The 14,335-nt window shown below is 39.5% G+C and overlaps 1 protein-coding gene across 3 annotated transcripts in view; it reads left to right on the top strand.

Annotated features, from left to right (window-relative positions):
- Nucleotides 1–543: 543 nt before the first annotated feature.
- rnf111 (ring finger protein 111) overlaps nt 544–14,335 on the top strand; it is a 33,817-nt gene continuing 20,025 nt past the window's right edge. For 2 of the 3 annotated variants that reach the window (XM_039794476.1, XM_039794474.1), the window contains exons 1-4: nt 544–675; nt 1,014–1,076; nt 4,226–5,185; nt 9,390–9,522. In XM_039794476.1, the coding sequence (XP_039650410.1) occupies nt 4,309–5,185; nt 9,390–9,522 (1,010 nt within the window). In that variant the 5' untranslated portion in view covers nt 544–675; nt 1,014–1,076; nt 4,226–4,308. The remainder of the gene's footprint in view (nt 676–1,013; nt 1,077–4,225; nt 5,186–9,389; nt 9,523–14,335) is intronic. The other variant, XM_039794475.1, reaches the window with a different exon arrangement.

The following is a 14,335-nucleotide window of genomic DNA, read 5'->3' as shown; positions in this document are numbered from 1 at the left end:
AGACTATGTATTCATCATAAATAGGGGGGAAATCCACCCTGTCAATTGCGTTTATGGTCTAGGATGTTCAATTTAAATATTAGTTTTGCATTCGCGGTAGTGAAAAAGGTCAGTGTATGGGTTTGTGAATTATATAATTATATGTTAATCAGTTGAATTATAGGGCTAAAATATAAACATAATTAAATGTAAATAAAGTAATATATATATAATAATAAAATAAAACTAGAGCCCGTGATAAAAAAAAATGTATGGCTTTAATTTCGTTTCGACATCTCCAATTTATATCCGTTAGTGGGCGCGCCAGTATTTGTAATCGAGGATTTAGGAAGGCGATATGCAAACCAATGCATGAACTTCTTATATCATCTTGTACATGAGCGTACATTTCTATTATTACACAGAGGTTCTCATGCTCTTTTGTGGAACGAAACGGGGCGAGGAGAGAGTGTCCTCTCGAGAGTATTTTTATCTACACGTTATATTTTGAAAGGGATTAAATCAAGCAGTCGCAAAGTGTCGTAAAGTAGCTGACGGCTGGCCAGGATCTGGCGCCCCCATGCGGCAATGAGGGCAACGACTGTTGTATCCGTAGCCAGCGAACAGACGACCTGCTGGGTAAACAAGAGTGGATGCATCGAAAGGGAGGAATGGCAACTTCGTCGAGGGCTTATAGTGAGACATTTGTATTTTGTCAAACAGAAACATATTAGATAGGTCGTACTACATTTTAAGATTCGATATGATTCATTTGCGAGTTAAAATGGCTGAGTATAATCGGGTATTTGCTGAGTGAAGTGGAACTAGCCTTTACGTTAGCTTAGCTCGTAGCCATCCAGGGCCCATTGCCTTCGATTTTGCTTCTCGGCTCAGCTCGGGACTGTGTTGTCAATTTCACAATCCCAGCCGCTAACGTCCTCGGATCGCGATTTCTATGTAGGCCTGCCTAGTTGCTGTTAGGGTTAACATTTAGATATATGCTCGTTTTCAACGCTTGTCATTCTTTCCTACAGGATTTAACTTCACATGTTGCAAAAAAGACGGTGACACATTTTGAAAAAAGGACTTAGACCCAGGTACGTGTTGTCTTTGTTGTCTTCTGTCTGGAGTAAGTTGACGTTAACTATGTGTCAGGCTAGGTGGTTAGCTGTCCACTTTGGTTCCTCTCGATTCGTTATTGTAATAATCTCAACATAAGTTACTAACGTTAGATATTCATATTTTAATTATTCTCTATTAACTCGAGTTTATATGGCCCCAGTCACTTCAGAAGCGTTTGTGGGATACAGACAGACAGATAGCAGCCGAGCCTATTGTAATTATTAAGCCCTATAAAACTAATCTTAGCCCCAGTTTCAGGCTCGATTCTGTCAAGCTAAATACATCTATGTAGCTCTGTTTTTGCTTGCCTAGTCGGAGTGGTTGGTAGTCGTTTCACAGACAGAAAGCACCGTGGGTATCGTTAGCAGCAGCTCAGCAGTCCTGTCTCAGCCGTACATCTTGAATTGGTTTACTGTTGCCATTTCTGTTACACCATACATTTTCTGGTAGCAAGTAGCTGCGACTGATTCATTAGACATTATATGCAGTATATCTTACGTATCGTTATTTGGGCCTCTTTATGAGAAATTTAAATCATTCAGCCTTAGTGCATGGGGGGTTTTTCATTCAGGGCTGTCCTCTGAGGCCCCTGAATTCATGCATGTCATTGAGCAGCTCACTCTGTGGCATCCGAAGGACTCTCACTTATCAGCGAGTTGTATATAAAAGCAGAAAGAGCGCTGTGCACCGTCAACCTCATCAGCCCTATTTTACAAAAGTTGCAGCCTCGGGTCAAGTGACAACTAATATGTTTCTATGAAATGAGTTGTGAATGAATAATGAACTGACATTGCTTAGAGTCTGTAGCCGACTATCTAATGCAGTGCAACTCACAGGAACATCATGAACACCTGTACAATCTAATGCAGTCCAATACAAATACCCTGCAGCAAACCCTACCAGGAATGCTGTGGTGTTACATTTTTGCTGAGACTGGTGCCAGAGAGATGGAAAGTAAACTCTATAGAAGTTTTTTTGTAGCTGCGTCCTCTTAAAAAGTCTAGATGACTCTTGAATTTGCTAACAACTGTCCCACGATAATATTTCTTACAATGTCTTAAACAAGGTAGTTGGATGTTTAAGATGTTGAAGATAAAATTACATAGGGCTGTTGACCGACTCAAGACATCTACATTTCTTAATGTTGTGAATTGTGTAGTCCCAGCAAACAATGCGGATGGCACTAGCAAAGCATTTGTTTAATTTTCTTGCGTTGTGTAACATCACTTGTACTTCCAGATGGCCTCATAGACCGGATCAGTACAATATGTTCCTTAATCACTTGCTGAAATAGTAGCTCCATGATTTTGTTTTCTGATTACATCATATCAAGAAGTGTGGTTGGCTTGTTGCTGTGGGTGATATCACCAATTGCTTATAGTGCATAAGCCTGCAATTTTCTTCACACTGTCCCTAATGTTAAAATACAGTTCATCAGTCAACATCACTGCAGATATGCAACACCCTTTGTGATTAAGGAGTGATCATATTTAATCAATTTTCTGCTTTGGAATTTTTTGGAATATATTCTTTATGTGTATGTGTGTGTCTGTGTCTGTGCGTGTGCATGCTTTTGCCTAAGATACACACCCGGGATGTTCAAACTGATCTGGATCGGTATTGGGGCAAATCAAAGTATTAATGGATAAGTGTTAGCTATATAAAGCCTGAACTTGGTCGGGTGATATTGAATATGTGATATATTGCAAGAAAACTACATACTTTACATCAGAATATCTGTGAGGAGGAGTACATACCCCTAAACTATCACAGTTTTCCTAAAAGAAGCAATCAGTAATACGGTATATTACATTTATTCATTGCATTAAAAGGAGCTTTCAAGTTTGACAGCTCAGGCATAGATACTTTTTTCTTTCTTGCCAATTTGAAAACACTTGTTCCCCAGAATTGTAATCCTTGTCAATGCTAACACCACAGTTGGCTGGCTGAGGGTGTAGTAAGCCACGTGCCATATGAAAATACACATGGAGTGACTCTTAACAGAGACACACATTTTTTTATTGTATTCACGAAGTAGCCTGCATTTTAGCTATGCTGGAATTTGGCGTTGCTCTGGGAGACCTTACACCGCTGTGAAAATATTTCCACTGCAACATACCTAAAGAGTCACTTTCTCTTGGGAGTTATTTGTTGGTATACACAAACATAGACAGAATCCCATTTCATTTAATCTGATTGATGCATTGCCTGCAATCAACAATAAAGCAAACACATCAGTATTGACTCAGCCAATACTTTTGAGTCAGCCTCTGGGTATTTATTTTCATCTTCAATCAGCAGCCTTGGGTCCTGCTGCCTTAATTTGTACTAAAAACAGAATGAATGAATGTATTGCCTCGCATTGAACACCATGAAGTATTGTCATGGGCATATTAATGTTTGTTTTTAGGCCTGTGTGCTGTTGATTTATCAGTGAAATGCTTGGAAATAATCTGTAATAACATTTTTAGTTAAAAGCAAGTCTGCTATAAGCTATAATGTTGAACAATTCATTGAAGATAGCATAATGAGAACTAAAATTATCATAAGGCCTGCATCATGGAAAACATTTAAGATAGATTACACATTTTGTTTTTCTGTAATCAATTAACAGATTTTTGCCTCTCTTTTATGCTCCGTGCATTTTTTTATATTTCTTTTTACCTAGCTTTTGCATTGGCTTTTCTATTTTTATTCACTTCCCTTGCAACCTTTTAAAAGTCCTTGTAATTGGTACCGAAGGGATAGGTAGTATTATTAGAAGTCCATCATTTTAAGATTAAGTCATATTTATAACATTGAAGCACCTAACTAGCTGTGTCCTCTGATCAAACAGATCTAATCGGATTGTGTTGCTTGCTTTTAATTTATTAACCTAACATTTTATTTTAGCTATGCATTTCGTGGATGACTGAGAGCATAGAACATTTTTAGCTCACTGGTCAGACTCAAATTTAGATGTGATGTTTTGCTTTTTATTGTTGGTTGTGAAATTGGTCTTTATTTTCCAGAAACCTTGAAGGGTCTTAATCCTGTCACGGACATAATGATCTGTCCTTTTGCGATCATGCAGCACAAAGCCGCTTGTGCACCTGTAACTCTTTTCCTTTCTTCTTTTTTTCAGGTTTTGTGAGATGCAGCGGATAGATGCCTAGGAACTGATGCGAGTGCACTTGCTGTTTGCCCTCTGAGGACGGACCTGCCGCCATGAAGAGTGAGGTGCCATCTGAGGCCCCCAGCAGACAGGAGCATCTGAAGGAGCCACTGGTGAACCCAGAGCCCATGGAGGCAGCCAAGAGCTTTCCTAACAACATGGAGGTGATTGGAAAGGCAGGCAGCGAATTTGAAACCCTGTGTGAGTCCAGGCATCGGCCCCTGAGGGACACAGGAACACACAGAGACTCAGAACGGACCCTCCCTGGGCGCAGAAAAAGAAAAGGCCAACAGGCAGGGCCATCAGATTGCTCACTGAAGGAGGGCCACATCAGTGAGAGTTCACTGGCCCCTCAGCGTCCCAGGGTAGAACTTTTACAGCACCCAAGTGAGGACGAACATAATCACGAGTCCTCTTTTAGTGACTGTGCTTCCTCCCCCTCCTCTAGCCTGCGATTCGGGGACTCGGACACGCTCAGCTCAGAGGAGGAGGGGGAAGCTGGAGCAACAGGGGGCCAACACAAGGCTCCTGCCCTAACAACAGGAGGAGCCGCTGGAGTTGGCCTGCGCCCTGTTCTGGGTCGAACTCGGGGGAATCGCTCTCATAAGTGGGTGCGGTCTGAAGCTGAGCCAGTTCTGCTGAAGCGGCCATGTCTGAGCAGCCGGCGGCCTCTACATAGGAAACGCTTTGTGAAAACAGCTCCTGTAGGGGGGCAGCGTACTCAGAAGCAAAAGGAGCGACTACTACTGCAAAGAAAGAAACGTGAAGTGATAGCACGTAGGAAGTATGCTCTACTCCATAGCACCAGTAGTTCCAGCGAGGAGCTAAGTAGTGACTCTTCTACCCCCTCTTCTACCGAAGCAGAAGATGAGCTGTATGTAGATGTCAGTAGCACTAGCAGCCAGCCCAACAGTGCTACTGTAGCCACAGGTAATTACAAACCATTACTCTATTACAGTTGTCTATTACAGTTGTTGTGTTGTAATCTCTGTATTGTATCTAACATATCTTGTTTCACAGCATGAGGTATGTTACGTAGGTTATATCATGTGGTTAAAAGCATAAACTAACAGGGAAAGCTTACGTAGCGTAATACTGTGTGATTGCAGTGTGATCACCATAACATCGTGGACTACACAGGCCAGATCAGTCATTATTGGTTTGTATTTTTAGGGCTATCAAAGATGTTAGTGTTAATGTATTTATATAGCTATTTAATTGATTAACAGTCAATAAATAAACTTTAGATGGCTTATACAGTATATCAGGGCCTTTTGCTCTTATTAGACAACATGGGTTTAATAAACATCAACAGGCAAAATGCTACACCACAATGTGGACATATTTATTTGATTGATTATTTGAAAAGGCCAAGATGGGTACCGTGACCGTTGTAACAGTATAATGGGAATTATGTCTCCTAAAGCTCCGAGGCACCAGGATATCTAACATTGCAGAAAAAACCCACAGTCCAGCATGAATTAACATTTTGTTTTAAAAAAAAAAAGTACATTGATGCAATGTGAATTAATATGCACTAAAAAAAACTAGAACACAAAAACAGAAATGGCTGGTTCCAGAGAAGAGGTCAACAGGTGTTGTGCAACTTGCAATAGGAGCTAGATCACAAAAAAGGTTATTTTGTCAACATCTTTTTAAAGAATTTAAATAACCCTCATAGGCATGTACACTTTTAACCCTTGTGTTGACTTTGGGTCAAATTTACCCATTTTCAATTTTTGTTTTATATCAGAAAATATGGGACGTAGAAATAAGCACTGCAAATGTGTAGAAGAAAAATGTAACAATTTAAAACATTGGAGAAAGAAGAAAAAAAGGTTTCAAGGTTGACGGGAAGACAACACAAGGGTTAAACCATAGACATCCAGTTCCCTTCACTGTACAATCAGAAATGAATTGGCTATTGCAGAAGTGTGATAATGGTAACAAGATCACTGTTTACAGAAGCAGGATCACAAGTCTACAGGTTTTCATTCTGCACCAGGTGATTTCATCCTAGCTCTCAACCAGACAAGGGGAAGTAGACAGCATTGCATATCGTGTTTGGCTGTTGTAAAAATATGCTCACAAATAGCTCTTGCCCTCCACATGGCAGCCTATTGCTGCTTTAGTGTGTCCCAAGTCTACGTAAAAACTAGGTGAACAATGTAAGAAATTGTATATTGTCTTTATGTCTTTGTAATGGCTTGGGCACATCTGATAAAATAATAGCTACTCTCCTCTGCTTTTCATGGCCCCACACACCTGGCATGCTGTAATGGAAACTGCAGCCTTCTGTACCTGTTGGAACAGCAGGTTTATATCCAAAATCTAAACCATAGCTTTCTGCTCTCATTCTCAGCAAAGTGGCACAGCCCAGTGTGCATATGAAAGTCACCTTCCATTTACAACAGGAGTCAGTATATCCTTTAAAAAGCCCCACCTCTACCTTGGTTCATTGTTATCCTCATGTAGCCATTTAGCCTCAGCAATATTTCTGCTGTTGTGGCCTTAGGGGAGAATGGAAAGTTAGTTGTTGTGCCTCTATGGGAGGCCGGTGGGAGAAAACTCAAGCACTGTTTAGTTACGGGCTTTGCATAGAAACAGCAGGTCTCGCAGGAAAAACAAGGCATGTGTTTACAGCAGGGGAAAGCATGAAGGCAAGTGATGAAAGCTGCCTTCTAAATGTCCAGAGTTGGGGCAGGTGTGTGATGTAGCCAGGAAACCGTTTAATCCTACTTCTAACCTGAGGTAAACAGAATATATTAAATTTGAATGAACAACATCTAAAAATCACTTTGAATGCAGGTCACACCTGGATTGTCATTTTTAGATCAAATCAAATTCTACAAATTCCCTTATGCACACGTCATCTGATGATTTGTCACACTACATTGTTGGCATTGTCAATGATCGAAATAAAGTGGCGGTTGAACTTCAGTAAGTCGTCACTTGGGCTTTTGACATTTTTTGTTCCAGAGTTTGTCATATAGACATGTTAGGTCTAGTAGTAGTAGGTATTTCATTACCTAGTCAAACACTGCAATCATTGGTTACAATTCTCTACAAGCTGTACAAGTGTTGTTGTTTATAACCACATGAAGGCTTCACCAGAGTGCCAGGCAGCTAGTCTTGCAGAGGGTGCTAAGCAGCAGTTCTCAGGAGACAATTGGAATAGAAATCACACTTGGGAATTATGGCAAGGCACTTAGCGATGTGCACGAAAACACAGTATACACTTCTGCAGCATAAAATTGTATTACTTTGTTAATCACTCACACGAGTAATGAAGCAGTTACCTTAAAAAGTTTGTTATTTTAAAACCTCCAGTGCATTGAATTCAGCTGTTGATATACTTCAGTAAAATGTTTTGCTCACAGTCACTGCACTGGTAAATCTGAACAGACATAACTTAATGTTCTGTCCTTGTATTGGTTGAAATATATATAGATGCCATCTACTGTCTGCCATAAATGGTTGACTGAAGATTTACATTTTAATGCTTAAGAATGTAGGAGATAATTTGTAACCTTGACTCATACACCAGATGCATGAGTCAGCAACTCTCACTTACACTGGGAATTAGGATAAATGTATGCCTGGTCTTAAACCTTAAAATGAACCAGTAGATTAATCTGTGTTCACTTGTGAAAAAAAAAACACAACATAGAATCTATTTAAGAAGGCAATGCCACCATTGCTCTCCCATGGTTTTGGCAGTGGCTCCATTAAGAAGACTGAGGAGAATGATGCATTTGTCCCAAATTAGTGTGCCATGACTTTAACTTGTTTGAGCAGTGCCTGTGATGAACTAGGCTCCTTGTGTGCAATGTAGGTGGCATTAATACACATGCAGCACCTCTGGCGCTGAAGTATGACCGTGATCTTTGTGTGCATAATGTGGTCAATGTAATTTTGAAATATAGATAACATCTATCTCATTTTGCAAACCATATGGAAAAGCAGTAGGTGATACGAATATGCATTTTCGTGATTGTGTCTGTGAATGTTGCGGCCCTTAGGATTAATGATTGATTTAAGTTTTTAAAAACAAGGAGTGCTTGTTTTATGAAAATTGTTATAATTTCAAACTAAAAAGGTTAAAAAAATGTAGTCTTAAATTATTGTCATTGAGATATTAACTATCCTCAACTCTCTTCTTTCTGATCTCTTATTGCAACAATCTACTTCTAGTAAACACACCTGAGGGGGCTTTCATGGTATTTAGTCCAGGCAGAGATGAAGTGAGATCTAGTGCACAGGGAACCAATCACAGGGCACATTTGGGAACGGTGAAGGAAGAAAGCCAATCCCAGTGAGCACTGATGACCTACATTTCTCCTGTTAAACTGTTGAGCCTGATGATACTGCTGTTAGCATGATGAAACTGGAGAAATACTATCTGGCCACTTACACAACTTGCTTGGTGTTAGACTAAGCCATTAAAGAAGGGGTACAGGCTTTTTGAAACTTAAAGCAGGAAAGTATATGTCTATTCTGTATGAGAATAGACGCGTATGACAGCCTGCACAAACTTAAATGTGTTTGTTCATTTATTTGTACCCAACTTTAATGTGAATAATTCCTGATTAATAGTGTCATGAAGCGTAGTCGGGCTACAAGTTTTCATTTCAAGTATGTATTTTCTGTTAATTGCATTTAGGGCTGGATTAAAATAATTGATTCTCCAATTAAAATCGATTTTTGTTTAAGTGATCCAATATTGATTCATAAAATCCAGAAATCGATCTTTTAATATATGCCTTTTTTACCATGCATGTGTAAGTAAAAACTACTTTAAACAAACTTTTTGGGGTTCAATTCTAAATGTAAACATCAACCTGGTGCATTATATATAAAATGAGGGTTGCTTCTTGCTTGTACAATTTACAGCAGAAGTTCTCTGAGAATCTATTTAATTTCCAAGCAAAATTGGTATTGTCACTGCAATATAGAATATGAAGTATAGAATCGAATCAGAAATGTAATCAAATCGGGGACCTTGTGAATCGGAATACAATCGATTCGGGAAATCATGCGACACCCAGCCCGAATTGTATTGTAGTTGAATGCTTTCTTTGCCTTTTGTCTGATTGTGCGTCTGTACTATACTAAATTCAACTGGTGTGCTCAGGTGGCCTGGATGAGGATGTGGTGGTGATTGAGGCAACTCCAGCTCCAGCTCCTGCTGTCCCTGCAAGTGAGGAGATCAATGTCACCTCAACAGACAGTGAGGTGGAGATTGTCACGGTCGGAGATGGTTTCAGGTATGCACCTCAGCTTTTTCAGCCGGCATTGAAATAATGTTTTGATCCTGTCATTTACAGTAAGTTCCCCTCACTTGTCTGGTTAACCACTAGGCTAAATGTCAGCCTTGTTTAGTTGATAACCTTAGGGTATGGGGCTCTCTATCCCTACTGATGTAAAATAGTATCTTGTATATTTTTTTATGTTAGGTCACAAGGCCTTCAGGATGGTTCTAGAACATATTAATCCTAGGAATACTTTTATCAATATGCAGCATATGTCGGCAGACAAGATAAACTTGTTTGAGGCCATTTGTGAGTTGTAAGTGAGGACAGCCAACCTTATTGGCAAGAGAAAAGCCCAAGTATTTATGATAACAACTTTTAGTTTTCCTACTGTGGGTGGCATATACAGACTAAAAAGGTTTAGGACCCTAATATTGAACCCTGGTAAACAAGTATAATTACCAAATGAGGTACTAAACCCGCCTTTTTTTTTTCTTTCTTTTTTTTTTCTTTTTATCAAAAAGGTTGGATATGAGCAAAGTGCTACCTGCTTCTGTAATGGTCTAATCATTTTTTATGCTAGAACCCAGTGTGGTTTTGGGTTCCGGTAGAACTAAAATCAAAAACAGCAGATTGATGCAGACCTGTAAATCAATATTTAACCAGATCAAAACGTTTCAGAAATGTTATTGTTTGTTAGGAATTTTCAGAGCGTTGCTCTCTTGTGAGTAATCTTCTGAGGACAAGCATCAGTATATTTTGCATGACTGGTCATGTGGGGTTCCTCTTTCTTTAGAGCATGAAGAACCTCCTTTCCCTGCGTGGCTGGTTGTGCTATTTATGTGTTGTTTACTAGGGTAGTCTTTTGTGTTTTTTAAAACAATAAGTTGCAATGTTTTATTACTGATGTCTGCTTTTGGTGTGGTTCTATATGTGAACTTGGATTATAGTCAGTAGTCTCTCTAGCAGGGACTATAACGGAGCACCAGTGTATTGGTGGTATTAGTGTTCATAAGCCTGTCACACGAACAAACGGAAGCAGTGAATGTGGCAATATTCTGTCAAACCAATGACTTTGGAAGAAACCGTGCATTAAGACAGACAGTGGAGAAGTGGATGATACTGCAAGAGTTTTAAGTTTATATGGACCTTTCGATTTCTTTTTTTCCCTATTAAACCTCTCTTAATTAGAATATATTTTTTACTTAGATTCCTTCAATATGACCATGGAAACTGCCTTTTAAGCCTACAGTGTATAAATCTTTGATACCAAAAATATACTCTTAAGTTAAGGTTGAGTATAACTTAAAGGACAATTCCGGTGCAAAATGAACCTAGGGGTACATAACATGTGTACCGAGTCGAACGTTCTCTGGGATCTGTTTTCATGCTGATCGAATGTGTCTCTAGCTTTAAACAAGCTGCCGCAAACCGGTGGTTAGCTGCTAACGCTAGCTTTCGTGGGGCAGATGGTAAATCGCTATTTTATACCAGTAACAAGACTCAAAATAGCACCACACTTCAACGGTAGAATAATGAGGGTCCCTACATGTAAACCAAAGCATTGAGAACTTTGTAATTGTACAGACAGTTTATTAAAAAGATAGATTATAAAGACCGTAGCGTTCATGTTTACATGCGGGCGCCATCTTGGAAAACAGCCATGAGCAGTCGAACGACGAACGCTGTGCAACCAGTAACATAGCTCAAACACAGCGTTCATGATTCGACTGCTAATGACTGTTTTCCGAGATGGCGACTGATGACTCGGTAAACATATGTTATTAACCCTTAGGTTCATTTTGTGCCGGAATTGTCCTTTAATAAACACCATAACTTAAATTGCTTAAAAAAAAATAATTAAGTTGATTCCAAAATTATGAAATACATCATCTGAGGTACTCAGCTTATTGCAATATTGATGTTATCGTTATATTAAGTCTTAAGCTTGATTTATGTAAATGTAAATGGACTGTTTTTATATAGCGCTTTCTAGTCTTAACGACTACTCAAAGCGCTTTAACATAGTACAGGAACCATTCACACGCATTCATACACTGTGGCCGAGGCTGCCGTACAAGGTGCCACCTGCTCATCAGGTAAACATTCACACACATTTACACTCCGATGGTTGTGCGGAGGCTCCACGCAGAGCTTTCGCCGTAGCCTACGTAAGTGGCCTGAAGTTTATACTTGTGCGTTGGTGCTTGCGTTTATCTGTTTAAGAGAATAGCAGGGCCGGCATGTGTGGGGACTCAGTGAGAGAGTGACGGCGATTAGCTTCGGAGCGAATACCAACTCTGGAGTCATAGTGGGAGAAACTAAGTCTCTTCCCTGTGCTTTCTGACCATGGTCGGAAATCTGCAGTAGGAAAAGTTAACCTTCTCCTAGATATCATGTTGTTCATGGAGAAGGAGAACCAGGAGATGAGTATGGGGAAATGCAACGCTACCAAGCCATGGCCGAGCGACGCACATCGCCGCGACGTGTGGTTACATTTTTCGAGAGGTGCATGTCAGGCTACGGCGTAGGTTTGTGTCTCCACGTACCTACATATGTAGCCACGACGTGGATTTTACGCAGAAGTGTAAATCACGCTTTACTCCTTTCACAGTTGTTTATTAATATAAAGTACCTTTATATTAATGATGGGAGCTGTTGGTCATGGTATGTTCTGTCACTATGGATTTTCTTGTTCATCAATAGCCAATGAATACTCAATTGTAAATGAAATGCTCGAGTAAAGGCCTTTAACTCGATTAAGGCCTTAACCACATAATGTGTTAGTGATTGCATGTAGGAGTAACCAAGATGACAGAATAGGAAAGGGAGTAAATGCAGTTTTCTGATTGCTGGTGTTTAAAGATCTGTATGGTTATTTGGAAGAAAGAGCAGAGGGGGGGGGGGTTGGGTGCAGTGTACTCAAGTGCTTTGCTCATAGATTCCATAGCTTACATTGCCCAGAGAAAGTAGGCTGCGTGCCTTGTTGTTTATAGAAACAAAAGCCTATCACGCTGAAGGGACCTGCTCAATGCCCATGTTATTTAATTCTTACTTAGAAATGGCACAAACTTAACTGCTTGTATGAATAAAGGTTCATAATCAGCCGGTGTCTCTTTGACTTTTATGCCACTTACATATTAAAACCATATGTTACCATCGTTAGTTTATTACTAAGTAATCAGCACTAACAGTGATAGTGCCAGAGAAAGTGAAACACATTTGATATTCATTATTTTTAGATAAAATAACTATAATCTTTTTGGGTACTCTAGAAATCGGGGTCCTCTAGAAATCAGGTATACTTTATATTCCTGCCAGCCTTGATTTTAATCAATTTCTACAATGTGTGAAAATCAGTTTGTAGAGGCTTGAAACATGCGTGAGGTAGATAATCCTTTTCAGTAAACATAAGCCCTTTTCACACAGCCTGTTTAGGCAGGAATGTTGTGACGTTATTCCGCCTCGCGTTCTGTATAAAAGGCACAGACAGAGACTGGGGGGGACAGAGTTGTTCCGCCGTTAAGCCAGCAGTATAGGTAGTAACAGAGTCATATATACACTCACTCACTCACTCACTCACTCACTCACTCACTCACTCACTCACTCCACTTACTACACTCACTTACTTACTTTATGGCAGTATTGTGGAATCTCTGGGTAAAAGAAGCTATTGTCAAAAAATCTTAACTATGATTTTAAGTAGACATGACTGTTTTTACCGGTAATGACAGATGCATGCACAGATAATTCTATGATACAGAGAGGTGGAAGACGAAAATGTCTGACAAGCTACTTGCTTACTGAGATATCTCTGACGACAAGATGAGAACATAGCTAATGTCCATCAGTCACTACCTGTGAGTAACTTAAAATACATTCTATACCCGAACAAAATGTATACCTAAATCCATATCATGGCTACCATATCATCATATATACCGCCTACCCCTAACTAGTGAAATGGGGTAGGGTAGTTGGGTAAATAGGGTAGTTGATAAGGCTTTAAGAAATATGCAGAACGTGGCACTCTGTTTCTCTTAGAACTACTAAATATTTACAGTGCAAGAGTAATATATTAGATAAATGGCTCCCAGTGTCATTCTCTGCAGCACGCTCCATTTTCCTCACTCCATTGAGAATTTTATTTTTCTATTCTCATTATATCACTTCCTGTCTCAATACTCCACTAATTCCTCATGTAGGCCATTATGCAGCTAAATTCACAAACCTCTGCCTTTGTGTTAACCTCTATCTGTATCCCTTTTTAATCTTTTCCGACACAGTATCTTTCCTTCTTTTTTTTGATTGAAAATTGTTTCTAGATGTGAATGTGCCAAGCTTGGAAATGCTGTATTGTTTTTTTTTTTTTTAAAAATTTCCGCGCTTTTAAAAAAAAGGGAGGGGGTTTCTTAAGGGGGGGGGGGAAAAAAAAAACAGGAGGGCGGGCCAAACCCAAGGCCAACAGAATGAGCAATGAAAGCTTTGTTGACACCGCCAGTGGTCCGATTTGTGAACGTCTGCTTGTGTGCAGTTTATGTCAATTTAGGAACAATACATGTGCACGCTTACAGAAACACATAGAAACAATGTATCATGGCTCTGGCTTTTTTGGTAGTGTAATAGTGTGTTGAAAATAACTCAATTAAGTATTTATCGTTTTTTGATTGATTGATTCCCCCTGATCCCACTTATTTAATTTGGTTTGTGTAAGAAATAGCAAGTCCATTATGATATTTACCGACCTTGATGAAGGTTATAATTTTTAGAACAGTTTTTGTTGAAACTGTTTTAGAGAGGTTCAACTTTATTTTCATACAATACAGTT

The sequence above is a fragment of the Perca fluviatilis genome, chromosome 3 (assembly GCF_010015445.1).
Source record: "Perca fluviatilis chromosome 3, GENO_Pfluv_1.0, whole genome shotgun sequence".
Lineage (NCBI taxonomy): Eukaryota > Metazoa > Chordata > Actinopteri > Perciformes > Percidae > Perca > Perca fluviatilis.
This window is presented reverse-complemented; position numbering and strand designations above follow the sequence as displayed.